A 25,735-nucleotide genomic window follows, 5' to 3' on the forward strand; every position below is an offset into this window, starting at 1 on the left:
TATTGCTAGTAAAGTCGACACCAGGAGCATTGAAGTCACCCAAAATTAATATTTTACATTGTAGTCGAATTAATTTTTCTCCCAGAAGTAGGAAGTACCTTTCAAGGGCATCTGGGCTATATCCAGGGTGAAAGTAGTGCACGCCTATTAGTATACGGTCATTGCCACTGAGGATGAGCTCAACCCAAACACAATCGGGCACTAGCTCAAGATCGGAACGACGGCGACAGCTATAACGGGATCGCACAGCAATAAGCGAACCGCCACCCCTTTGGGCTTGCGTCTGACAACGGTCGGACCTAAAGACAGTGTAATATTCTGGAAAACACGAGGAGCTTGGTATGCCTGGCCACAGCCACGTCTCAGTCAAACAAAGGACAGCAGAATCAAGATCAATGACATTGTGGAAGCACTCAACGTTTTTCGTACGAAGGCCGCGGACATTCTGATAATATACGGTGCAGTCAAACACATTATTTCTGCCGTTATGCAGGTACTGCATTGTGTTGAGGGGAGGTGGCTGCGTCATCGCGGGGAGCCGCTTGAATCATGGTAGGTCGGAGAACACCAGAAAATTCACGGAATAGACAGTCGCTTGGCCAGACGTTCTCATCCAGCAACTTCGTGATGTCGGCGTCACTGCAAGTAACGTGGAATGACGCATAGGCCGGGCTGCGGGTAATCAACTTGGTGCACACGGGAGACACTACACCTACACTGTCTCGCAAGTAGGACGCGACGTCTTCAGAACTAGTCGACGGGCAGAGACGGGTGACAAAGACCGCTTTACCTTTGTGTGCGCTGGCTGGGGATGCGGCCTTGAGTAGCGAGGCGGTGGCCTTCCCTCGTGTGACCTCCTTCCTTTCACGTTGGCGGGTCATATTGGGATGTACAGAAAAATGGCCGACAGGAGGAATAGACGGCACTGAAGGAGGCCTCAATGGCGGAAAATGCTGCGGGCGACCGAAATCGTCGTTAGAGGGGTGGCTGTTCCAGGCTGAAGCACTGGCTTCGGGCAGGACTCGATGGTCCTCAGATGCGGCGGGTTGTCTCGGCATCAACATCGGTGGTTTAGAGGAAGGCACCGAACTCCCTTGGGGTAAGGTCACTTGCATTGCCGGGGGCAGCTTGCCGATTTCACGCCGGACACCGTTCAGCTGTATAGTGGTCGCCGCGAATGCTTCAGTCATAGCTTTCTTGAGCGTGCGATTCTCTTCGCGCAGGGAGATCACTTCATCGGTCAGGAACGACATCTGTTTTTGGAGATCCAACAGCAAGGTGCGAAGATCGTCATCAGCGGCAGAACCTTTCGGGGTCGGGGCATTCTTAACCCTAACGTCGGAAGCCGATGTAGAGCAAGTTTCGCAGACATATGGTGCGTTACCGGCGGACAGTTCTTCATATTCGGTGCTCAGAAGGTTTAAACATGTCACGTGAAAACACAGTGCGCACTCGGAACAACGCAGGGACTGTTGCTTACTGGGAATCTTCACAGAGCAAACAGCGCATGATTCCAACCTGGGCGCCATCTTGAAACCTCCAACCTGTACAGGCGCCACGCATGTATAAATTATAATATAGCGATGACGTATTCCATTTAACTTATGTTATCCTACTTGTCCCGTACTCAACATTGTCAACATCAACAAATTTAATTTTAGGGGCCTTCCAGTGTTGAAGTGGCGCAAGACTGCTTCGTGTGTGTGTGATCCAGGCACTCAAGTTGACATGACAGAAACAGCTGAAAGCAGGTATGCAAAGTCTACAGATGGAAGCATTAGATTTGTTACGTGTTGCAGACTTTGTGACATTTTTTGGAGTCTTTGGACAGGTGCAGAACATTAGTATGACGTCAACAATAGGAGAAGAAACCGATGAGAGCTACTAGCTTGTTTGAAGGGTACAAGAATACTTCCTGCTGAGATGTAGTTATGACTAAGGAAGGCTAATTAATTATCTAGAGATGCATCCTCTACACTTGAATGTCCAATGAAACAGCAAAAGTTCATTGTCTTTGAAGCCCCACTACTGGAATTGTTCAATGTGTGTCAGAGCTGCAGTGAGCCATGCAAGGTTACCACGTCATATTGGTCCTAAATTTGCAGAGTTCCCCTATCTCGGACGCAACTGTCATTTCTCTTTATTGCTCTTCCGATCCCACCTTCTCAGAGGTTAATGTGGTTCACCATACACTGCATGGGCACTGCCTTTTTCTACTCATGCTTTCGGTTTCTTGTTCTGTTGAATAAATCTTCACTTGAGTTTGCAGCCATCACGCTGTCTTCTGTGTTTGCCCCTCATCTATATTGATGTGCTATAACGGTATAGCACATCAACATGCCAACAACCTACCAACAACAACCAAACAACCTTGCCTAGTCCTACTTTTGGATGGAAACTACACGATGTGGTAACATCCACATATATAAAGTTTTAGTCGACGGAGATTTGCTGTGAAAGATAGATGCTGTTTTTGAACAACCTTCATTGTACATTTCTTTTGTCTCACTTAGCATGCCTGAAGAAATGTTCTCATCTTCATCAAGATGACAGGTCATTGTTTGATCTGCAGCATTATTGTTCCTGTAATCTTTTCACCAAGAGAGAATACAACAGTGAACAAATGGTAAAATATAACTAGCTTGTTAAATTCAAAAGCGAAAGAAGAAACTGTTTATACTTCCCTTGTTTATTTTGTTGCAGGTTTTACAGCTCTATCAAGTACGTCGAAACATTAGAGAGCAGGAAGCCCTACTCTGTTTCCTAAATCTCTGGACAATAAAAAAGATAGATATAGTTTGAGTTGTGACAAAATGTTGCTTCTGCTCTTATATTATATTTCAATTAAATGTTACGATGCATTTGTCATGCACACTGAAGCCAGTTGCAGTTTACGGGGCTGTTAAAAGTACTTTACAAAAGTACATCTCAATTACAGTAACAGAGAACTTATGCAATAAATTATTTAGCCATTTTGGAGTATTATGAACACCAATGGTGCATGGTTAACTTTGAACCCAGATCAAGGGTTAATAATACCTGAAGTCAGCCCTCAAGTCCTGCTTTACAAATGTTAGTTGGTGACGAGATAATGAATCAGTTACAAGTACTCCGTTTAGCAAAACAGAGTTAATTAAGTGTAAATCCCAATCTTGGTTCAAATATTAATTGACATTTGAAAACGTGGTCACTAAGAAGTATACTAAAAGGTTCTGAACACAGTTCAGCTGAATGACACTGATTAAAATTATCTTACTTACTCCTCATATATACAATTGAGACATGAGTATAACCTACAAATACATCTATGCCCACAGGTTACTCAACCCTCCAGGAACAAACTAGTAATTATAATATGCTGTGACAGCAAAGAAAAAGCAATGAGAAAAACTTGCAGCAAGCAAGAAATGAAAATATGCTGACATCAACATTTCTACAAGTCTGCGCACTAAGGGGAAAGCATCCCTAATAGCATGCACGACGCAGATCGAGATCCAGTGGAGTACTTTCTATTGTATTTTCTCGGAGCACCCCATATCCTTCTTGTGAATGGCCGACAGGTGGTATAACGAAATTTCCTGCAGAAATAAGGGTTTTACGTCCAGTTTGCCGTTCAAGTAGCGCGTAAAGACCACACGGCGCTGCCGTGTATGTTGCCGTGCTCTTCGGTTTCTCGGATGTATGTAAAAGACACTTGCAGTACTTCGGTGGCAAGGCACAGTATTTCGAAATATTCGTTAGTTCTGATGCAGTTGTCTGTCTGCTTTTCACATGCATTCTCTACCTCCCGGCAGCAAAAACCGTAGTATCCATCCGTAGTATCCGTCGGTTTGCATTTCACATATGAACACCTGCACGACGAAAAAACAACGCTTGTTTCGGCTTACACAAGTTCTTCTCCCTGATACATGGAAATTTCACAAAGCAGTCCATGTTCACGGCACGGTGAGCTACTGCTGAGGACGAATGTGACTCCGATTAATTTCTGGACGAGGAATCTGCTGCTGCGAAGAACACACTTTCCAGCACGCCAACGCACGAACAGCAGTTCTGTGTGAGCGACAGTTATCGAATGTGGAATTCCAGCGCACTCATGTTCAAGAGGCTCGACATTCTCGACGTAGAAAGTGGTCACAAATGCCCACTGCCATTTTCGTTTTCGCCGGATTAGCGCCCGGAAGTGCGCGTATTACATGCGTCCTCGACAGATGGCGCGGGGTCATGCAATTGTTGACAGACTGCTCGGTTTCCTACTAGGTCCCTGGACATGTAATCATGGAAAATTCGATTACAGAAAAACTACAGCGATTTCAGCGGAGTTCTTTGATATTTGAACTTTTGAAGGTTCAAGCTTTTCGCTGAACATAAAGTGTCGATAGGTTTATATACACTTTTCGGTCCCTTTGAAGTCCTCCCGTAGTTACCGTACGAGGCGAGACGACATTAACGCGCCAAGAAGTTCGAGCCGGGCAAGCGTGACCGGTTTCAAGGGCGCGATTCTCGATTTGGCGACCAGTAGTCGAGCGTTAGGTCCGTTCGCTCCGTCCTCAAGGTGCAGGTAAGCAGCTGTTCCATACGCAATGGGACTGGCATCCGAGAAAAAGTGTAGCTGCGGCCGTTCGTACGTATTTATATTGGTGAAATAGCAGCGATGTATAGTTATGTCTTGTACACTCTCAGAATGAAACGGATAAATTTACGCTTACACCCAATTTTACCCTTACTAAGCGTAAATTTCAACAAAACGGCTGAGTGTACATCCGTCAAGCTGAGTTTCATTCCTGGTACACGTCAACGTGTCCGCTGTAAGCGTAAAGAGCGGAGTTTTATGCGTAAATGCCACGGGGAATACAATTTACTCTTATATTCTGACGCATAAGTTTTCTTTATGACGGATAAAGTGAGGTTTTGCATCGCAATATCAGTTCTTTACGGCTATATTGGCGCATATTGTTCTTCAAATGTTATACGGGCCATGACTTCTGAGAGCGCGTGCACGTATCTGGTGCCGTGTGCAAACTGCCAAGCGTTTGCTGGGATAACCCAGGTAACACATGGTGCGCCGGTATACGTCTAAAGATGGAATAACTTGGGATACCGATAAATTTAGACATCTAGAAGCTGTCCATAACGCTATCCATTACTTAGACGTCTAAAAGGGGTGGTCTACGAGACATGGCCGAGATATTTCGCTGTAGACGTCTACTGTTAGACGTCTAAAAGCCTGTCGTATGTTGGTCACATTTAGACTTGCATCACAAATTTATACAACTATTTTCACAGGAGCTATAACATGGCGTTACCTTGTGCTCTGCGAAAAATCATCAAAGTTGTTCGTTTTTGCTGCTGTCACGACAGAGTGACTAAAACGACTGAGTGTTCCGAAAACGGCTACGATATCAGGTCATCGAAAGGAACATATGTTCTCATTGGAACAGCTTCGTAGATTTTATAATTAAAAATTTAATTAACGATTTTTAGGTAATTAGTCATTTGACGGTTGAGCAACATATGGCCAAGAACGTCCGCCGGCCCAGAGACGATAGAAGTGAAAGCAGCATGTCTATAGCCCTTATAGTTGTTCAATGAAAAATCTGTATCGCAAAAAAAAAAAAAAGACACCCTGTATATACTGCATCCGAGAGAGCTCGTGCTTACGTCCGTATCTCCTGGCTATATCCGCAAAGTGGACATTCGTAGGAAGTTCGAAGCCCGGCTAAGTGGACATCCGTAGGATACCCGCTGGAGAAATTTCATTATTCTGCGGATATCCTTGCACTTCCATGAAAAGCGGATGTCTTCATGGGCAACAAGAAGGAGGTCGCTACGCGACGTTTGTGTCAAGTAACTTGACGGCTGGTGCGTTCCCCCGCACTGCTCGACAAATACGATACAGCCGTACGCGAATATCTTCTATCTGGGGTCGCCGAGAAAGTCACACCTGAAATGGACAAGTCATCTAACATAAGGCCAACTTATTATATGCTACATCGCGCAGTTGTTCGAGAAGATCGGATCACCACGAAGATAAGGATAGTATTTGATGCCTCCTGTCATGAAGCTCGCATCAAATCACTCAACGCCGATCTGGACCTGGGGCCGAACTTAAACCCAGACATAATGGCACCAGACATACGCCTCCATCCTATCGTAATGATTGCAGACGCGTAGAAGGCTTTTCCGCAAATATTCCTACATGAAGAAGATAGGAACGCACTCAGGCTCTTGTGGTACCAGTCACGACCCACAGAAGGCCAACTACTAGCCACTGCTGCAACGTGGCGTATGACCAGGGTCACGTTCGGCACAGCCCCAAGCACTTTTCTACTCGCAGCAACTTTGAGGCACCACATTCGAAATGCCGCACAGCGATATCCACAACTTGCAAACCAGCTTAAAAACTCCATATGCGTTGACGACGTCATCATCGGAGCACAGGACGTACAGGAAGCTGATGAGCTATACGTTCAGGCCCAAGACCGTTTTAACGAGGCATCAATGAAGCTCCAAAAGCGGGGTTCGAACAGTGATCGTATGCGCAAGAAATTTAAAACCGACGCTGACGCTGTCTTGATCGGGAACGTCACAAAGATACTTGGCATGTCGTGGATTCAGGAAACCGACACACTGACCATTCCTCTGCCGGCGGCTTCAGAAGAAGCCAACACATGCCTAACGAAGTGACAAGCGTTACAGTCACTTGCAAGAATTTATGACCCCATGGGATTCCTTTTGCCGTACACAGTATCAGCAGAAGTGCTGCTTCAAGAAATATGGAAACGACGAATATGGAACGAACATGGAACGAAAATATGGATTGGGACAGTCAACTACCCAAGGAGCTCAATGACAACTGGACTACATGGCGTGACGAAAGGTAATATCTACAAGATATAACTGTACCTCGTTGCATTTCGCGTTGCTCACTCGAATCGACTGCCATTTATGCAACGCTGAACCAGAAGATTTTAGAGAGTTCTGCGGAAGGATATTCAACGTAATGGAGAGATTACAACTGATCAAGATGCGAAAGGTTATACGCGGACAGCTGACGACGCTCCAGAACGATCTCGAAGGACACATCACAAGCACAGAGTCTCAACACCTGGTGGAACTGGAGGAAAAGATCGACCGTCTACAGACGTTTAAATCTTCGCTTCAAGGACTGGACAGCCAGATCGAACCACTGCTAACCGAAGACGAGTTCGAAACAGAATTCGCGCGGCAGTTGGAATAGCAAACCAAGATAGGTACAATCGTCTTCAAAGCGAATAGATAAGTGACTGCTTGCAAGGCTACTGAGCCTACTCGCTCTTCGGATCAATCAGAAACTACCACATTTCGGACGCAGCAAAACACTGTAAGATTGCCGAAGTTGGGTTTGATGCAGTTTGATGGCAAACGTCACCAATGACAGCAATTCTGGAATGAATTTCATTCCACCATGCATACCAACTATACTTTATCGGACAGTATAGCAAGAAGAGCTATTTGATGGCAGCCTTGCAAGGTGAAGCAGTTAACGCGGTGAAAGGCCCGCAACTCGCTTCCGTAAACTACGAAACGGAGATCAACGTTCTTCGTTCACGGTATGGGAACACCAACTTACTCATCCAGGAGCATCTCAGGAGCTTAGCGTACACTGAGCTCGTTAAATCTCCTCGACAGGTTCCCAAATCCGAGCAGTGCATGACTCCGTGAAAGCACGAATCAGAGAACTGTAAAGTTTGGGAACGATGACGGACTCCTACTGCACTATGCTATATCCTGTACTATTACGCGCAGCAGACATGGCATTGCAGTTCAACTGTTTCCTTGACCAGTGCCGGATTTGCAGTGGTGGGGGCCCAGGGGCACTGTGCTGTGGGGGCTCCATCGTGTCTTCTATGTCTATCCAATTCGGGGTCGATATGCGTGCACGGAGGACAGATTTTTACCAAGTTTCCGTTTCAGGGATGCGTTTCAGGCATGTAAAACAGATTTCCCTTGGACAAGACCTTTACTGGTGGGGGCCCCTTTGTGCTGGGGGCCCCGGGGCAAGTGCCCCGTCTGCCCTCCCCTAAATCCGGCACTGTCCTCGACGATAATATGTCACAGGCTGTGAGAACTGCAACGGGAAGCATCTTCCACAAGGAAGCTTTACAATGACTACTGACATTCCTCGGAAAGGGTATCACATATCGTGAGGAACTTTCTCAGCGCATCTTCGACAGCCATAACGCAGGATCTACCGCTTCAGGCTCCTATACGACGCGTAACTTTCAACGCACAAATCAACCAATGAGCACCCTGCAAGCTATCATCCAAAGGGGAAAGAAAGATTAAATATGCCTTTTCTGGCGACACATCTGAGCATGCCACGCCCGACTGCACGGGCTCAAAATCATTGGCAGAAAAGAAGCGGATCCTGGTCACGGCACCACTTTGCAGAATACAATACAAATAAGTATTTAAAGAGATTCAAACGCTTATTTTACTGAAAAATAAGCTTTCGGATCCGTCCTTCATCAGGTGCGCTTCATTGCACCTGATAAAGGACGAACTCCGTCCGAAAGCCTGTTTTTTAGTAAAATGAATGTTTCAATCTCTTTAGATACTTATTTTATTCACTTGCGAGTGCTAGACTTCTCCCATTTCAAGACAGTACAACGAGGAAACAGAGGTGGCAATGTTTAATGGAAGCGCCAAAGAAGAACAGACAAGTGATACAGAATGCTCGTGTGGTATATCGTACTTCCATGTCGTCTTCTACGACAATATATTCAACAATGCTTGTTCTGCTGTCAAGGCACGACTTGCATATTCGATTACAGCCACGTTGTTCTCTTGAGTTTGATAGTGGACGACTCCATCAGAGACAGCAAATGCATCTGTTGCGACAGTAGTTGGAGCTGTCTGGTTGGAGTGGCCAAGTATCGGTGGGGGTGTTAGAACCCTGCGCAGTGACTGAAACGGCGCTTCACATTTTGAATTCAAAACTAAAGCTCCTGCTCGTACAGGTGCTTGTAGTGATACAGCTATCTCGGAGAGCACATGAATAAATCTTAAGTCTGTTGAATAAATCACGAGTCTGTTGGTGTGCCCGTGGCGTCCTTTCGAAGTGAAACCACACGTACATGGGCAGCCCCTCCCGTCAAAGTCGATGTGCTTTATGATTATCATCCGTTTATCATCCAGTCGGAGGCATCGTGGTTGCATTAATCCAGGTAGCACAGCGCGTCGGGAGAAGTTAGGGAACGGCACGGCACACTCAGCTTTCTGTAGCCCGATATCGCAAAGCTGGTTCTCGGTCTTGCGTGCGAGGACGTAATGGAATGAGTGGGAAAGATAGGATCGCGGCCCTACCTACCACAGATCGATTGCTGACAGATGATTATGTGACCATGGAACGGTAATGCTGCTCGAAAGAAGATTCTTCCCAACTTATTTACGACATAATGCCGGCCAGGATGATGTGACAGTTGTTTCCTGTGATTTTTAAATTTTAAGACTTGTGGAACAAGTAGTATTGTGAGTATAGACATCATACTATTTTCCAGCCCTCAAACAGGCCGCGCGTGTGTGATTCATTAGAAACCCTTTCCCTTTCCTTCTTCTGTGCCTCCGACCTCCGTCCAGACTAGGCATACAGACCGCTCGTTCAACATAGCATTAGTCTCCATCTTGCATATGCACGGTTTCACATTCCAGTTCATACTCAAAGCGATGTCCCAATGATATCCTGAAATGATCCCTAATTTCTGGTCCCTAAGAAGTGTCCTGCTGGTGCAAATAAAGACGTCATTCAAAACATCCTAGCGTTGTGTAACAGGACATCTGGTCGTGATATCCTTGCTTTTGCGAAATTCTGTACCGATCAGATATTGATTTAAAAGTAAAATGCTGGCGTATTTTCTATACTAATTATTTTTCTGCTGGCTTATAAGAACATTTAAAAGCGTATAACAAGAAACTAAGCGGGCAAGTATAAGTTTTAACAGTGGTACTAGAGTGGCAAGGCATCAAAATTATTCATCTAAATTTATAAAGCCAAAATTGCCAACATGGTCTAAGCTTCTCAGAACTGCAAAAGTCTATAGCTTCCGCTTCCCAGTGTCGTAGTACTCGTACAGGTAGTTAGGAAGGTCAGCAAGCTCCCAGACATTTCCTGTAGTATCTCTGTGTAGAACAGAACACGCAAAACTATACAGGGTGTCCCAGCTAAATGCAAACATATATTTTATATATATATTATATCACTTTTTTTTAGATGAAGTCAATTGGAATAAAGCATACGCTGAGTGGCGCTCCTTAGGAGGACATTAGCAAACTCCTAAGGCAATGTCTTAACTTTCAATAATTAACTTTTTAATTATAAAAGCTACGAAGTTATCTCAAAGAGAACATCCGGTTCCTTCGGTCACCTGATACCGGAGCCGTTTTCAGAACAAAAATCCGTTCGATAGATCGTCCGCAAAAAATTTGTGAAGGAACACCATTTTTTTCTTTATTTTGTTCATTGCGCATCTTCGGAGATGCGACTTCCCTTCACTCCCAATGTGAGAGTGTGAAGGAGCACAGTGCCGCCTCATGCCTCGAAGATGAGCTTCAACTTGCGCAAACAAAGCAAAAGCAAATGTATCCGGTGACTCTATGGGAAGTGCCCTTATCTTGGGTTGCATTTTCTATTTTGCTTTAATCTGTTTTTCCAGGACGCAAGAGGCGATAGTGTACTTGTGGCGGCCCGTGTGTGATGACGAAGACGGCCTCGTAGAGCGCCTTCATCGCCACTTGAAGGCCGCCCTCGTCGTCCACGAAGATAGGGCACACTGGGTACTCCACCTGCCTTTGGTGCTCTTCGGCATCCGCGCAGCCGTCAAGACTGATGTTGAATTCCAATGGCAGAGTCGGAGCAAGTGGCACACTCCGCAGTGGAGCGGCTTGATCTGGCCTAGAGCAAGTGATCCGAATCTGCGACTGGAACACTTGCGCCCAACTTGGGGTTTAGCCCTGGCCAATCTTCCTTGCTGGATGGCGGCCAGAGACGGAGGAAGAAGAAGAAGAAGATTGTACTCAAGTTCCAATACAAAGCCATGTTTTGCAACATCAAGTTCTTCCTCATCTCCTAACGTTGCCCTGGTGATGTCTGGCTTATTGCTTTCTTCAAGAAACAAAATTGCTAACGTACGACGCGAAATACTAGTCACGGCGAAGACGCGTCGGGAAGCGGCCATGTTGCGGAAGCAGAGACAGGAAATAGGAAGCACGAGCGACAAGTGACGTCACGTAGATTTCCGGTTGAATCTGCCTATTTTGGCGGAGCAGTCTGGGTTGCTCCCTGGAGCGACCTTGGCTCGAATGCCGCTCCGAAGCTCCCATTGGAACACTCCAGAACTGTTCCCAATCTGCCAATGGAACAGACTTGCTCTCGGCGGAGCAACAAAACTCGCTGTGGAAACGCTCCGAATCTGCCATTGGTATTCAACATGACATCGGGTGAAGTGCGGCTGACCTTGTGTATGGCTGTGCTCTGCGTCTTCCAGCCGACTTCTTCGTGCCGCCCTCTCCCGACCCATCCCCATCCCTCTACCTGGACAGACTTCATCGGCATAATTCGGCCCGTTACCATCCCAAATTTCCGCAAGACCGCATTCGAAGCCATCACTGAAGGTCCGGTGCATCGTTCTACCAAGGAACTGCTAGGCGACGACATCAATCCACCGCGGCCTCACTCATCGCAACGGCCGGGTGCGCAACACCATGGTTCTACCCAGCTCGCTCATCTACCCAGCTCATGTCGCCATGGTCTCTCACTCTGCGTCACGTCGCCACATGCTTCGCGGTGGCACTCCTCGGGCTTTCACCAGCGGCACCTTCACGAGCATCACGCTCCCATACCGGTCGCGGTACGCCGCTGGCGACTGCATTGCCCCATCCTCATCGTCATGCCAGTCCCAAGAACCCTGCCCGCCTCGTCTTCCCACCAGGCTTCGATACAGGGTGCTGGCAGCCCATCCAATGGTGCTCAAGAAACATCGTGCCAACGTTCCACCGGGGACCCGCACGGAGGCCACTGAGCTCTGCTCCCGGTCTCCCCGTGCTTCGCGATGGTCCTCCCCGGCACTCTCCTTCGCGACAACACTACGAGCTTACCGCTCAAGAGCCGGTCGCGGTTCAGTTGCCGCCCTCTCTGCAACACACTGGCCCACCTGACTGCTCTCCGTTTCGGCTCGCTCCTGGAACCCTCCCGGCCAGCTCTTGTCCGCACCATTCATCACGCCACTTCTACCCACTGAGCACAAGACGCAAGTCCAGGCGTCCCTGCTCCACGTGTCGCCCGTCTTCCTCCTCTTCATGTATCGACGCGGAGCGGACATCAACCGCTAGCTCTACACCGCTCCGCGTCCAAGGGGTGGAGTGATGTGGCGGCTCGTGTGTGATGATGAAGACGTGCCTCTCCTGCCACGCGCTACGGCACTGGACGCCAGTTCTACCGCCACCGTCCTAGCGTGAGGCCACGTCCATCTGCCCGCTGGGGCATTCCATCATCGCCGGTCAGGACTCATGTAGAGGAACACCACCTCCTCTACATACTCTTTGACTCTCTCACATTGTGGGTGAAGGAAAGACGCGTCTCCGAAGATGCGCAAGGAAAGAAATAAAGAAGGAAAGGTGTTCCTTCACGATTTTTTTGCGGACGGTCTATCGAACGAATTTTTGTTCTGAAAACGGCTCCGGTATCAGGTGACAATCAGGAGGGAAGCTCCCTTCGTGGCATCGCGGTCCACCGTGTTGTGGGACAAGACCGCACCCTCTTAATATGGAACAAATTCAATGAATTGGCTTAATTGGTGAAACGCTGACTTCCAATTGACTTACTGTGATTCAACATGTTCTGTAGCAGAGAGTGCAACAGTACATCGAATAAGAAACCAATTGAAGCAATTGGCATAGAGTGTCAATCAGAAACAAGATATCAAAGAGAGATCGAACATATTTCGTGGCCACCAATGGAACAAATGAGAAGCCAATTGAATATGAGAAGAGAAACCAACGATACACAATAATCTACAACATAAGCAATGTGATGAGACGGAACATAGCGTCCATCGTACGTCCATGCAGGGAACCAGTCCGAGGAGGTTGTGAATTTGGTAAAAATGAAATGGTGCACTACAGAATAGTGGGAACATCTGAAAGGAAAATTCTTACAAAAAGCAACTAGCAACTATATATCAGGATGTCAACAAAATTGTATTCTTCAAATTCCTGGGCTTTTCAATGTTTTTGCAGTCTAGTCAAGAAAATCCCTGCCTTTTCCTTTCTTTTTAAATAAACATGTCCCTCTCCCCTCTGCGCGAAAGAAAGGCGAGTTTAGTACCTGCGTGTTGGACATCACTTAAAAGATGCGAGCACGCCGATGACCGATGTCTCCAATGTCGCCCACACTGGCCAAGCGCCAAGGCGACCGCAAAGGTCACCTGTGGCGAAGAAGACGAAGGCCGCTACTCGGCCGGTGCGTGAATAAAAGACGATCGAGTCAGTTCTCGAAGTTGTTCCAGCCTGAACGGTCGCACGCCTCACTCATTCCACAGTGGTGACCCGGACGTGATGCAAAGGTCATCTGATGCACAACCCCCAACCTCTGCTGCGCCCCTGCAGACAGCGTCCGTTGCGCATTTCGCAATTCGACTGCCCCCTTTTTTTCCGTTCGAGGCCAGAGATATGGTCCAGCAAGCTGAGTCACAGTTTGCGCTGGGCCACATTACATCGCAGATAATCAAGTTCCACCATGTGTTATCAGTGCTGCCTGAGGACGTCCTAGTCCAAATCGCGGACACCCTAAGCACCCCTGCAGCGCTAGAACCGTACGACGTCCTCAAGGCCGCCGTGATCGGCAGATCCCAAGCCTCTGACCGACAACGCCTGCAAGAGATAATTTCAAGCGAGGCTTTGGGGGACCGCAAGCCTTCTGACCTGCTCCGGCACATGCAGGTAGTCCTCGGAAATGCCTCATTCGACGAGAAGCTCCTCCGCGAGCTATTCTTGTCGAAGTTACCTCCTACCGTCCAGCTTGCCCTCTCTGCCGCAGACGCCACGAATCTAGCAGCCCTGGCATCCCGTGCGGACAAAGCCATGGAGCTGTACGCGGATTCCAGCTTTTCTACCAACCTGGCATCCGTATCAAGCAACGCTATGCACTGCCAGCCGTCGCTCGCGCAGTCTCAAGACAACTCCGACCTCTCCCCCTTGCGGGATGAGATACGCCGCTTAGCGGACCTGCTGGATGGCTCCCTTTCCCGCGACCAACCCTCTTCCCGTCGCCCGGACCAACGCCGTGCTAGAAGCCGTTTCCCGACTCCGCCACCTTCCAGGCGTCGCCAGCTTTGCTGGTTCCATAAGCGTTCCGGCCGTCGAGCTCGCCGTTGCGAATCACCCTGTAACTGGCAGGGAAACGCCGAAGGGGATTACTAGCGGCGACCCAGGATCCCCACTCTACGAACCCGCGTCGCATTTTCTTCGTCAAAAACCGTTGCGGCAAGGAAAACTTTCTAGTGGACACCGGAGCGGAGGTTAGCGTGCTACCCGCCACACCGCAAGGCAAAAGGCACAGCCCGCTCATGTACTTAACGGCAGTAAATGGTTCCCGCATTCCTGTCTACTACCGTCGTTCCTTGCCTTTGGATTTCGGGTCACGAAGGGTTTTCCACTGGGTGTTCTTGGTCGCAGACACCAAGCACTGCATACTGGGCAGCGATTTCCTCAGCCACAACAAGATCTTGGTAGACGTCGCCCGACATCGGCTTCTCGACCATTTTACACGTATGGCGGTTAATGGCGTTGCCACGCGCGTGCGCTCAGCCGGCATAACAACTCCGCGCCCTCCAGACAGCAGTGACGCAAACCTACTTGGTCAATTTCCATCATTAACCGCCCCGTGTGACTGGACCCAGCCCGTGAAACATCCCGTCGTCCACCGAATCATTACTCAGGGCCGACCAGTCTTCGCCAAAGCACGCCGCCTTAGTTTGGAAAAATTAACCATTGCAAGACAAGAATTCGACCACATGCTCGCAGTGGGCATCGTGCGGCCGTCGTCGAGTACATGGGCCTCCCCCCTTCACATGGTTCCTAAAAAAACAGGTGACTGGAGGCCCTGCGGCGACTACCGCGCGTTAAACCTGGCCACTACTCCCGACCGTTACCCGCTTCCCAACATCTCTGACTTTACCGCGGGTTTGTCTGGCGCTCCCATCTTCTCCAAAATCGATTTAATGAAGGCTTATCACCAGATACCCATGGCGGAAGAGGACATCGCCAAAATATCAATTATCACCCCATTTGGGCTATTCGAATAACTCCGCATCCCTTTCGGGCTACGAAATGCGGCACAATCGTTCTAGCGATTTATTGACAGCATCACAAGAGGGCTACCTCTTGTATTTGCCTACCTGGATGACCTGCTCGTGGCCAGTGCTTCCCAGGAGGAACACTTAACCCATCTCCGCGCCTTGTTCCAGCGGTTAGCCGACCATGGTTTGCTCATCAACTCTGATAAGTGCGAGTTTGGAGTTACTGCCTTGGGGTTTCTCGGCCACCGTGTTGATGCCCAAGGCATTACTCCCCTTGCGAGCAAGGTCGACAAAATACAGTATTTCCCCTTGCCCACATCAGTGACCCAGCTGCGCCGTTTCCTGGGCATGATTGACTTTTATAGGCGTTTTGTCCCGCGCTGCGCGGCCATTCTACGTCCATAAGAAGACCTGCTTCAAACGGCTAAGCCCAACAGCGTGCCTTGGTCCATCGACACTATTGCAGCCTCTGAGCGAGCAAAACAGGCCTTGGCGACAGCGGCAACCTTAGCCCATCCGATCAACGGGGCCACCACCTCCATGATGGTTGACGCCTCGAATCGCGCTGCGGGCGCTGTACTCCAACAACACGTAGTGGGCCACTGGCGACCTATAGCCTATTATTCCAAGAAGTTCTCCCCGACGGAGTAAAAATACAGCACCTTCGCTCGAGAGCTTCTCGCCGCGTTCATGGCTGTCAAACACTTCAGATACTACCTCGAGGACAAAACCTTCGTGATTTTCACAGATCACAAGCCTCTCGTCTCCGCCTACAATTCCGGAAGCTGTCGCTACTTGCCCCGAGAACTTCGGCATCTCGCGTATCTGACAGAGTTCAACGTACAGTTCAAGCACGTCAAGGGGGCTGACAATGTACCTGCTGACACTCTCAGTCGGATCTCCACGCTCGAGCAAACTACTGTCGATCTCGCAGATATTGCCCGCCAGCAGCGCTCCGACCCAGACCTACAACGTATTCTATCCAACCGCGCTTCGTCACTCGCGCTCCAGGAAATTGACTTCCCCGGGATTCCAGCACCCGTCTGCTGCGACACTTCCACAGGCATGGAACGTCCTTTTGTGCCAGGATGTCTGAGACGTGGCATTTTCTCGGTCGAATGAAAGCGACGCGACGCCTCATCGCTGCGCGCTATGTCTGGCCGTCGATGAACACTGATATCCGTAACTGGACCAAATCTTGCGTTCCTTGCCAACGAGCCCAGGTGCACAGACCAGGTGCACAGACACACCGTTTCGCCTCTATCGGCTTTTCCAGTACCCAACTGCCGTTTCGACCACATCCATCTCGATATCGTCGGCCCGCTACTACCCTCAGGCAACAACCGGTACCTCTTAACCTGCATTGACCGGTTTACCCGCTGGCCGGAAGCCGTTCCTATGCAAGATTGCACCGCCGAGACCGTCGCGCGCGCCTTCCTGTTCACTTGGATAGCGCGTTTCAGCGTTCCTTCCGAGATAACAACAGACAGGGGCAGGCAGTTCGAGTCCCGGCTCTTTACAACGCTCTCGGAGCTCCTCGGTACAACTCGTTGTCGCACAGCAGCGTACCATCCTAGCGCCAACGGGATCGTCGAGCCGTTGCATAAGCACCTGAAGTCTGCAATTATGGTCTACAAAGATCCCTCCCACTGCATGGCATGATTTCCTTCCATTAATCTTGCTGGGGCTTCGCACCTCGTGGAAGGAGGACCTCGGCTGCACGTCCGCCGAGCTGGTCTATGGCACCAGTCTTCGACTTCCTGCCGACTTCTTCGACGCTTCCGCTTCCAATACCCCGACCCGTTCGGTTTCCGTCGACTTTATTGACAAGCTTCGCCGGCACTTCTCTCTTATCAAACCGACACCAACCAGAGCAAATCAGACTCGTCCAGCTTTCGTCTCCCCAGATCTTTCGTCCGCCACCCAAGTCTTCGTACGGACGGACGCATAAGGAGGTCCCTACAACCACCATACACTGGACCATACCACGTTTCAGAGCGCCTTCGCAAATATTTCGTTCTCGACTGCAACGGACGCCGGGAAACTATTTCTATCGACAGGCTCAAGCCTGCCTTCATCGAGCCGGTCTCCCTACCGTTGTCCTTTCCCTTAAGTTCTGACAGCTGCACACTCACCACCTCCTCCCACCAACCCAATCACGTGTCTTGGAGCGACCCTGTCGCTTCTGAAGGGACGGCTACTGTGGCGAAGAAGACGAAGGGCGCTACCCGGCCGGTGCGTGAATAAAAGACGATCGAGTCAGTTCTCGAAGTTGTTCCAGCCTGAACGGTCACACGCCTCACTCATTCCACACAGCAAAGGAAAGCCCCGAGCCGATAAGAGTTCTTCAGTAAGCCTCACTATTAGCTTCAACGTTTATGCCCCGGACGTAAACCGCATACTTAAACCACGACCTACTAGATACTCACGACCTGCGCATTTGCTTCTCGCCATATGGGACTTCCGTCCGCGCCGGAAGTCGGAGCGTTGAGGCCTCGCGCCGCGTGGGGCCGCTAATAGCGTGCCATACCGAGCGCGCTTGTGGTGTGTTCGTATGGGGCGCACGACTGCTAATTTATCAATTTTTCGGTAATACACTGCTTTTTCCTGCAATATGTGAACATGCTAGGAAACCTGCAGCACTATATGAGGCTCTACCACATGTCAAGGCGAGACTGTGACGTTTGGAGGACGTGATATTGCGGTATTGTTGTAGAGGTATTCGCCTATCCAGTACAAATGCCTCCGATGCGGGAAAAAATCAGCAGGAGCACAAGCCTTGCGATTTAGTTATCCTTCCAAGCCCTGTAGGGACCTTATTTTATACGATGGTCATTCTTGAATGATTGTCATGAGAACGGGATTCGCTCAAATATGTTAGTATAGCATGCATGTGAGGCACGAAGCGGAGGTGTATTTCGTTTATTCGATGAAGTCTGTTTCGTGATATAAAGGAGTGTGGATGTAATGAAAACAGGAGTCGCCAAGCTAGTCCAAAATTAATGGTCTATTTCGTACGACAACTTTGTCCTTCCATTCAGAAGATGTGGGTACGAGGCCTACAGTTGGCTAACCTTTTCAGTGACTTCCTTCTTTCATTGTTCTTAGGCACTTGAGGCTTGTGTGTTGTCTTTTCTTCTCAGTTCCAGCCTCAGAACATCAATTTTCATATGACCACACTACTTGTTTATACATTATTTACAGACAGAGCTCACAGTTAAACAAAAAGCTTTCACATATAACATGGCTGCTAATGCATTTACATAAACATTGTTATTTAAACAAAACTAACATGAAAACAACACCCATATTTACAGTATTTACATGTTACTTACAGGTTAACTTGCCTCGAAACCCGTGACCTCATGTACATTGTTCATAGGAAGGAGCTCATTATTCACATTTCTTTAACATTATCAGTTCACTTTTAACACTTTCCTTGACTGAGGTTTTTCTCTAATAATTTTCTCCTTTGCCTGTTCCTTCGTGTTTTCTTTGCACGCATTTGGGATGAATGCCCTCATGAACTTGGTTAATAGTACCAGCTTCACAAGTGTGTCTGTGTGAGATAGGTTCACAGAGCACTGGAAGAGCTCATTTTTTCTTGCTTCTGGAGGTGCAATCCTGCAAAGAAAATATGGCGCTGTAATAAAGCATTGATAGTCCATAGCACCGACATACGTTATAAAACACTTAAGGGGGTGAGGCTTTTGCAGGATGGTTGGAAGAATTTCCTGTGCGACCGCTTCCAAGCTCATGATGAATCCCACAAATCTAGCGGTAAGGTAGCTGAGTCTAGTAATCCGGGATGAAGATCCAGCTGCCTCTATTCCCGATAGGCACCCAGTGCATTCCATCTTCTCCTTCACAACTCTTGCCAGGTAGCCGGCTAGAAGGGCCAGCGTTGCAGTGCGCAACCCATGCTGAGGTTCAGCTGTAACATGAGTAGGATGCATGGAATTTGTGTTTATCCTAAGTGAACGCTACATGCATCATGATTATTCTTCAACCTTATAGCAGAGGGTACATACCAGAGCTCCTGAGCCGAGTCAGTTGGGTAGAAAAAATTTCATTGCCGGCCTCTGGTTCATTCCCCCCCTTAGTAGACTTCAGCTGAGGTCTGACTAGAAGCTTGCATGATCCACCAAGGGAGTGCCATAAGTCTTTACATTCGCATGCTGCGGTCCCTGGATCACTCCAGTTACAAGGACCTTGTGCAAAGCCGACAAGGCTGCTTTAGCATCTGGCCTGTCATTAGCACCATTCATCTGTCGCACACATGAAAACAGCTATTCAACAGAGTCGACAGAAAATTTTCGTGTCATCACGTACCCGAACCCACAGTCCAGGAGGTGTCTTGTGTACAAAACTGTTGAGAGGGTAGTGACGACAAGGGCCTCGTATGTGGAGTCCGTTTGGAATGCTCGTTTCGCAGGGGAGTGCCTGGCGCATTTGGCGAAGTAGTCCAAGAACTCACCTTCCCTGCAATGCTAGCCTGTTGAATTAACCAAGTAAGACACTGTACACCAATAATCACAGTTTCATTTTACTTTTCATCATTTGCCCCGTAGAAAGGCATCCTGAAGGCATCACGGATGATGTGTCTGGTAGTGCTCTTTATGTTGTGAAGACAGAACCACTTGTATATCAGCCTCATGAAATGAATGGTCGGACCACTGTCGTCAAAGCCAGGCATGTTGAGTTCAGCACCATGGTCCGTGAGGTACTGAAGTGCACCAGTCACGTGAGGTGCGAAGATTTTTACAGCCCTTTGCAAATTGATAACAGTGAAGGCATGGATAAGACTTATATTACACACAAACCCAGTGCCCTTGCTTTGCCTTTACATTCATTTTTTCAAAATTGGTTCGGTAGACATGCTTCCTGCGGAGCTGTTTCACCGGCTTGAACTACGGTGGAAGTTTGTCCTGGATTAATAAAAAAATAAATAAAAATATCTAGCAGGCTGCGGACGTATTTTGGGGGGGGGGGGGGTATATGTTTATTCACACAAGGGAGATGTCAGCCAGGCAAGTGCCGGCTTGCTACTCCATAAAAAAAGAGAAAGAGGAAAAAACAGGTGCGGGAGAAGCCGCGATGGGAACGATGTGCTGCAGGCGGTGAGGCTTGCCGCCTGTGCTTCAGAGGGCGGTCATCATTTCTGTGGCCTTGAGGTACTCGAAGAGTGCCTTGGTAACATCCCGCTGCCCAGGGCGCGGGACAGGCCCGAGGAGTGTAGCGAGCGAGAGGGGGTGGTAGCCCAAGGCTTGGACGCGTCGGGCGAGGGCGGCACGGGGCGCCGAGAACGTCGGGCACGTTAGCAGGAGGTGGGCTACGTCAGCGATGGCGCCGCAGGCATCGCAGTTTGCGTTGCCGCGTCTGCCCATCTTGTGCAGGAGTGACGGAGTGTAGGCGACGTTAAGGCGGAGGCGATGAAGGAGGGTTTCCTCGGCCCTGGTAAGGTGTTGGGAGGGGTAAAGTTGCATCGCGGGGTCGATGGCTCGGAGAAATGTGTTGCATCGAATAGCGTCTGCAATTAAGTGGCGGGTTTCAGAGGCAGACCATCGACGGATTTTAAGGTGGCAAGCTGATGCCGTGAGCGGTAGGTTTGCGATGGGGCTGTCACAGCTATGTGCGCGCCTTGCAGCAGCGTCGGCACGGGTATTCCCAGGGAGGCCTATGTGGCTGGGAACCCACTGGAGCCAGACGGTATGACCGGAGGCGAGAACGGAGTTGTATGACGAGATAGTCATTGCGTGGAGGTCGTTGATCGTCTGGGATCCGTGTGAGCTGATGACCTCCAACGCTGCCTTACTATCTGTAAAGATGGACCAGTTTCCCTGTGGCGAGATGGAAATGTGCTCAAGCGCCGCGTACACGGCAAAGAGTTCAGCCTCCGTGGATGACGTCTCGTTTGCAAGTTTAAAGGTGCGCTCGATGTCCTCGTGGGGCACATAAAATGCTGCGCTCGCTCTGTCAGGTACGACCGACCCGTCGGTGTAAACTGCTAGCCGCTGGTCATGTAGCGTGGAGAGGTGCTCCAGGGCAAGCTGACGTGCGACAACGGAAGGAGTGTCATTCTTTCGCCCAAGGCCGGGGATAGTGGAGCACACGAAGGGCCGGTCGAGGGCCCACAGAGGAGGGGCAAAGGACACGGTAGAAGAGGGCTGGGGTACAACCACACGCAGGCGGTCGACAGCGCCACCAAAGGCAGAGTCGGGGCAGTCACTTCCTATGAGTCGGAGATAGTGGAAGGGGTGCTGCGTTAGGATCCGCGTGTAGACTCGAAGGGTCTCCCTGTCACGCAGGATGTTTGCAGGTGGTTCACGTGCCTCCGCGAGGACTGAGTATGTTTCGGTCGTCTTAGGCAAGCCCAGACACACTCGAAGGCTGCGGGCCTGGATATTTAGGAGCTCATGCTCGCCAGTCCTACTCAGGCCGTGCAACACCGGGAGGCTGTAGCGCAGCAGGCCTAACACGAGGGAGTGGTGTACTCGGCGCAGGTCGTCACAAGACGGACCCCACGACGGTCCAGAGACCCGTCGCAGGACGTTCGCAAAGTTGGACGTCTTGGCCGAGAGTGCCTTGATGTGGTGGGACCATGACAGGCGTTTGTCAATGATTACGCCGAGATATTTGCAGTGCGGCACGAATTGGAGAGGGGTTCCAGAGACATGAAGAGGGTAGCGGGCGAATGACCGCCCGGTAAACGCCATACCGACTGTCTTGCTCGGGGAGACACGTAGTCCCCTATCGGCAAGGTATAACACGATGGTGTTGAGGGCGTCTTGTAGGCGATGTTGAATGGCGTCACGTCGCATGGCAGAGGTCCATATGCAAATGTCGTCAGCGTAAATTGTAATGTTGGTACGCTCAGACAAGTGCATCGGGAGTGAAGCCATGATGAGGTTGAATAGGAGCGGACTTAACACACCGCCTTGCGGTACACCGCGATGGACAGGGAACGGGGCTGTGTCACCTTGCGTGGTGCGCACAAATAGAGACCGATCTGACAGGAAGTCGCGGATCCACGCCGTCATGCGGGCCCCGACACCCGACTCTTGCAGCGTTGCGACAACTGCGCTGTGGAGGACGCTGTCATAGGCTTTCATGACGTCCAGGAAAACAGCGGCTGTGAGTTGGCCTTCAGACTGTGCTTGTTGAACGCTAGACACAACATCAACCACGCTGTCGATGGACGATCTTCCCTGCCGAAAGCCCGCCATGGCTTCGGGGAAGTACCTCGTGGTTTCAAAGTACCAGCTCAACCGTGCGTGAATCATGCGCTCCATGGTCTTCGCCACACAGCTAGTGAGGGCTATCGGCCGAAAGGAGTCTATGTCGTGAGGTGATTTTCCGGGTTTCAGGATGGGAAGACGTATTTGGGGCTGATGTATTGCCCACAGTTAGTGAGAAGGCGGGAGCTGTCTATAAACTGAAAAGAAATTTATGTGTACCCTTGGTAATTGAAAAAACCAAACAGATCATTTTACTGTATGTACCTGTGATCGGATGTTCTTTATAATGTGACAGTAGTCTAACGAGACAAAAAGAATCCGCTGTGGCCGTTGCTCGTCGAGTGGGTGTTCAATTACTGGAGCAATTTCCCCCCAGGAGAGGCGTGCAAATGCCTTGCAGTTTGCAAAGAGGTTGTCTGCAACGAATCGGCATACCCTAAATCCTGCTGTTTCCACTGCTGGGTCATTCCACGCCAAATGATCCAAAGGTCCTGCTCGAGCCCCCGCCCTTCTGGACCAAAAAATTATCGTGGATTCCCTATGGTATGAATAGACATTCCGCAAAGTTTTACTGGGTAATATTGACCCCCTGTCATTTTACGCGGGGTCAAAGTGTTTCGGTAAGCACGAAAACCATATTATGTTCGAAATAATTGGGCGGGTGCATCGCTCGCTTTAAACGCATAATTATGGCGCTGAAACAGAGGACTGGGTTCGAAAAATGTGCTGAAGAAGAATTTTTCGGAACTTTCAACTTTTAGTGCCCTAAAAGGCCCCGCAATCGGCGCTTTTTCTTGCAACTTTGCGAATTTTGAAATATACTTTACGTAATAGCTGCAATTCCGGGAAACTTTGTGGCCGTTCACGAGGACTCATTCTACAAGCCAGCAGGTTTAGAAAGCTGTCAATGCTGTAGTTCTCGCCATAATACAGCTTAAAACTGGCGATTTTCGCAAAGTTTGACATTTTTACGGCCAATTTTGAAAAGGAAGCGGTCGTCATAGAGCAATTATTTGGTATGCATTAGGTAAAGGAAACCCACAACAAAAACATATAAAATAACTAAAGAGGTACTTTTTGATAAGCGCGAGAAAATATTTTTTTTTTTTCGCTCAACATGCTACGCGGATTCGCGCGTACTCTCCGGTGGAGGCTGGTGAGCGTCACGGGCCGGACGCGCTGCAACGCGACAGCTCAGATACGCCGTTGCCTGCCGCGCGATGGCAAAAACGGTCGTCTGGACTCGTGCGCACCGGTCTAGTGCGTGGAAAACTTACTACCAATGTCGCTACAGGAAAGAAAACTTCCCCCACCAGTATAGCAACGTGAGATGGATACTTTGCATTACAAACGAGACCAAGACGTAAATCCGCGTGAAAACATTTTTAATAACACGTTTATAATCATCTTCAAAGGAGTTGTACAACAACAAAACGTCTGTAACACACATGAATGACCATGCTCAGCACACTAGCACGGTGAAGGCGCTCAAGATGACGTTCAGTAGTTGATGAACTAAAGTCGGCTGTGCAATGGCTATTCTTTGAACACCCGGAACACCCGATGTTGTTGGGAAAAACATGTTGTCTTCACACAGATTTCAGAGCGACTAATGGGTTCGAAGCAGTGATACCTCCTTGTTTCAGGCGCGGCCCTTGCGCTGTCGTAGCGGTTCTTCAGCGCCCTTTGCTGCGACACTACCTGTTCCTCCGGCACCCAGATCGATGTAATGGCGTCGAGATTTGCCTGTGCCCAGCTATACAGATCCATGGGTCTCAGTATGTGACCTTCTAAGGGTCTCTGAATGCTGGCTTTAGCAGCAGGCCTCTTCAAAGTCCCTCCAACTCCATCGCACGGCCCTTTCCCATGTGAGGTCGCATAGAAGTGCCATGATGCACTTAAGCTGAAATCCGAGTAATGGTGACAGAGGTTGATGAAACACTTTTTCTTTTTGTATTGCGAAGCTGCGCCGTCTGTGAAGTAGTGAAGTTTATTTACATGGGGATAGTCCGCTGTTATTCTGCGTATGAGCTCTGTTTGAAAGGTATAGACCGCGGCATTGTCGTGCAGTGAGGAATCTGATATCACAACGAATCTACGGTTACGCAAGTTCATATCCCCAGAGAAGCGGTTGTAAAACACCATCGGATGAATGGTGGCCTGTCCTTCATCCCAATAGAAAGATTGCGGAGAGTCCGGTACGATAAAACTAGTTTTCGGCCAAATCCATGAGGGTGACAGCTTCTTCAGGAGGGGGGATATCTTTTAGATGCCGGAAGAACTCTGATTGTTGCTTTGTTGCTTTGCCACGTAGTGGTGGTATTTCAATGATTCCAATTTATGCGTCAAATGATCTAAAAAGTCGTCAGGCGGAAGTATGGTTGTTTCAAGGGTGCATCGCATTCCAGGAACCCGCTGTTGGAACGTCACTGGGCTATCATCGTCCACACTGATTATGTTCTTTTCCATCAAATAAGCAGACGCCGCTTCCTTTCCCGGACATTTTGAACAATCGTTCTGCATGTAAGCTTCACTGTTGATGTCACAGACCATCATCTGCAATAGTTCGTGGTGTGTGGTCGTAACGTCGCATGCAGTCAGCATCAGCTTGATGTTCTGGTGGTACGGGCACACGCACACGACGTGTGTGCCCGGTGCACCTGCCAGTACACACCAGTGTGGACGGAGGGACGCAAATGTTGAGAAGCTTAATTTACGACACGAGTTTTCTGTCTTCCACATTTCGTAGGCCTCACAAAGGTTTACAAGCATCAGCCGCTTCTGTCGTCCACACACAACATCTTTTTTTCCAGGCATGTTCAACGACGATCTGTCGTCTTGATAGAAGCTCGTGACCGCTGTTTTCAAATCGTCAGGTAGTCTTGTAGTCCGCTTCGGTTCTGGCTCACTGAGTGGTCTCCGTGTCTCCCTTAGATATCTTGCCTCTCTTGCCATGCGGTCATTGTTCCAAAGAAATTGCATACTTTTTCTCGGCTCCACGTCAATGGTACAAGGGCAATGATCGATCTTTTTTTCGCACGGGAGGTTGTGCCGTCGAATACTATACTTTGAGCTCCGACAGCAGGGACAGCAGCCGTGTGACTCTTCGAGAGATACTCCAGGCATCTTCTCGCTTTAGTTTGCAGTCGGTCTAACTTTCTTTTC

The 25,735-nt window shown here is 49.2% G+C and overlaps 2 protein-coding genes across 2 annotated transcripts; one reads left to right on the forward strand and one right to left on the reverse strand.

Annotated features, from left to right (window-relative positions):
- Positions 1 to 13,704: 13,704 nt before the first annotated feature.
- LOC135385160 (uncharacterized) lies at positions 13,705 to 14,454 on the forward strand. Its single transcript, XM_064614340.1, has one exon. The coding sequence runs from the start codon at positions 13,705 to 13,707 to the stop codon at positions 14,452 to 14,454; it is 750 nt and encodes a 249-aa protein (XP_064470410.1).
- A 6,019-nt stretch (positions 14,455 to 20,473) lies between these two features.
- Positions 20,474 to 22,624, reverse strand: LOC135385166 (uncharacterized). The gene has a single exon (XM_064614352.1). The coding sequence runs from the start codon at positions 22,622 to 22,624 to the stop codon at positions 20,474 to 20,476; it is 2,151 nt and encodes a 716-aa protein (XP_064470422.1).
- Between the last annotated feature and the right edge of the window lie 3,111 nt (positions 22,625 to 25,735).

Source organism: Ornithodoros turicata, chromosome 1 (genome assembly GCF_037126465.1).
Source record: "Ornithodoros turicata isolate Travis chromosome 1, ASM3712646v1, whole genome shotgun sequence".
NCBI lineage: Eukaryota > Metazoa > Arthropoda > Arachnida > Ixodida > Argasidae > Ornithodoros > Ornithodoros turicata.

Excerpts from the sequence above, each read along its gene's own strand:
- LOC135385166 (XM_064614352.1), bottom strand. The coding sequence starts at position 22,624 with ATGGAGCGCATGATTCACGCACGGTTGAGCTGGTACTTTGAAACCACG.
- LOC135385160 (XM_064614340.1), top strand. The coding sequence starts at position 13,705 with ATGGTCCAGCAAGCTGAGTCACAGTTTGCGCTGGGCCACATTACATCG.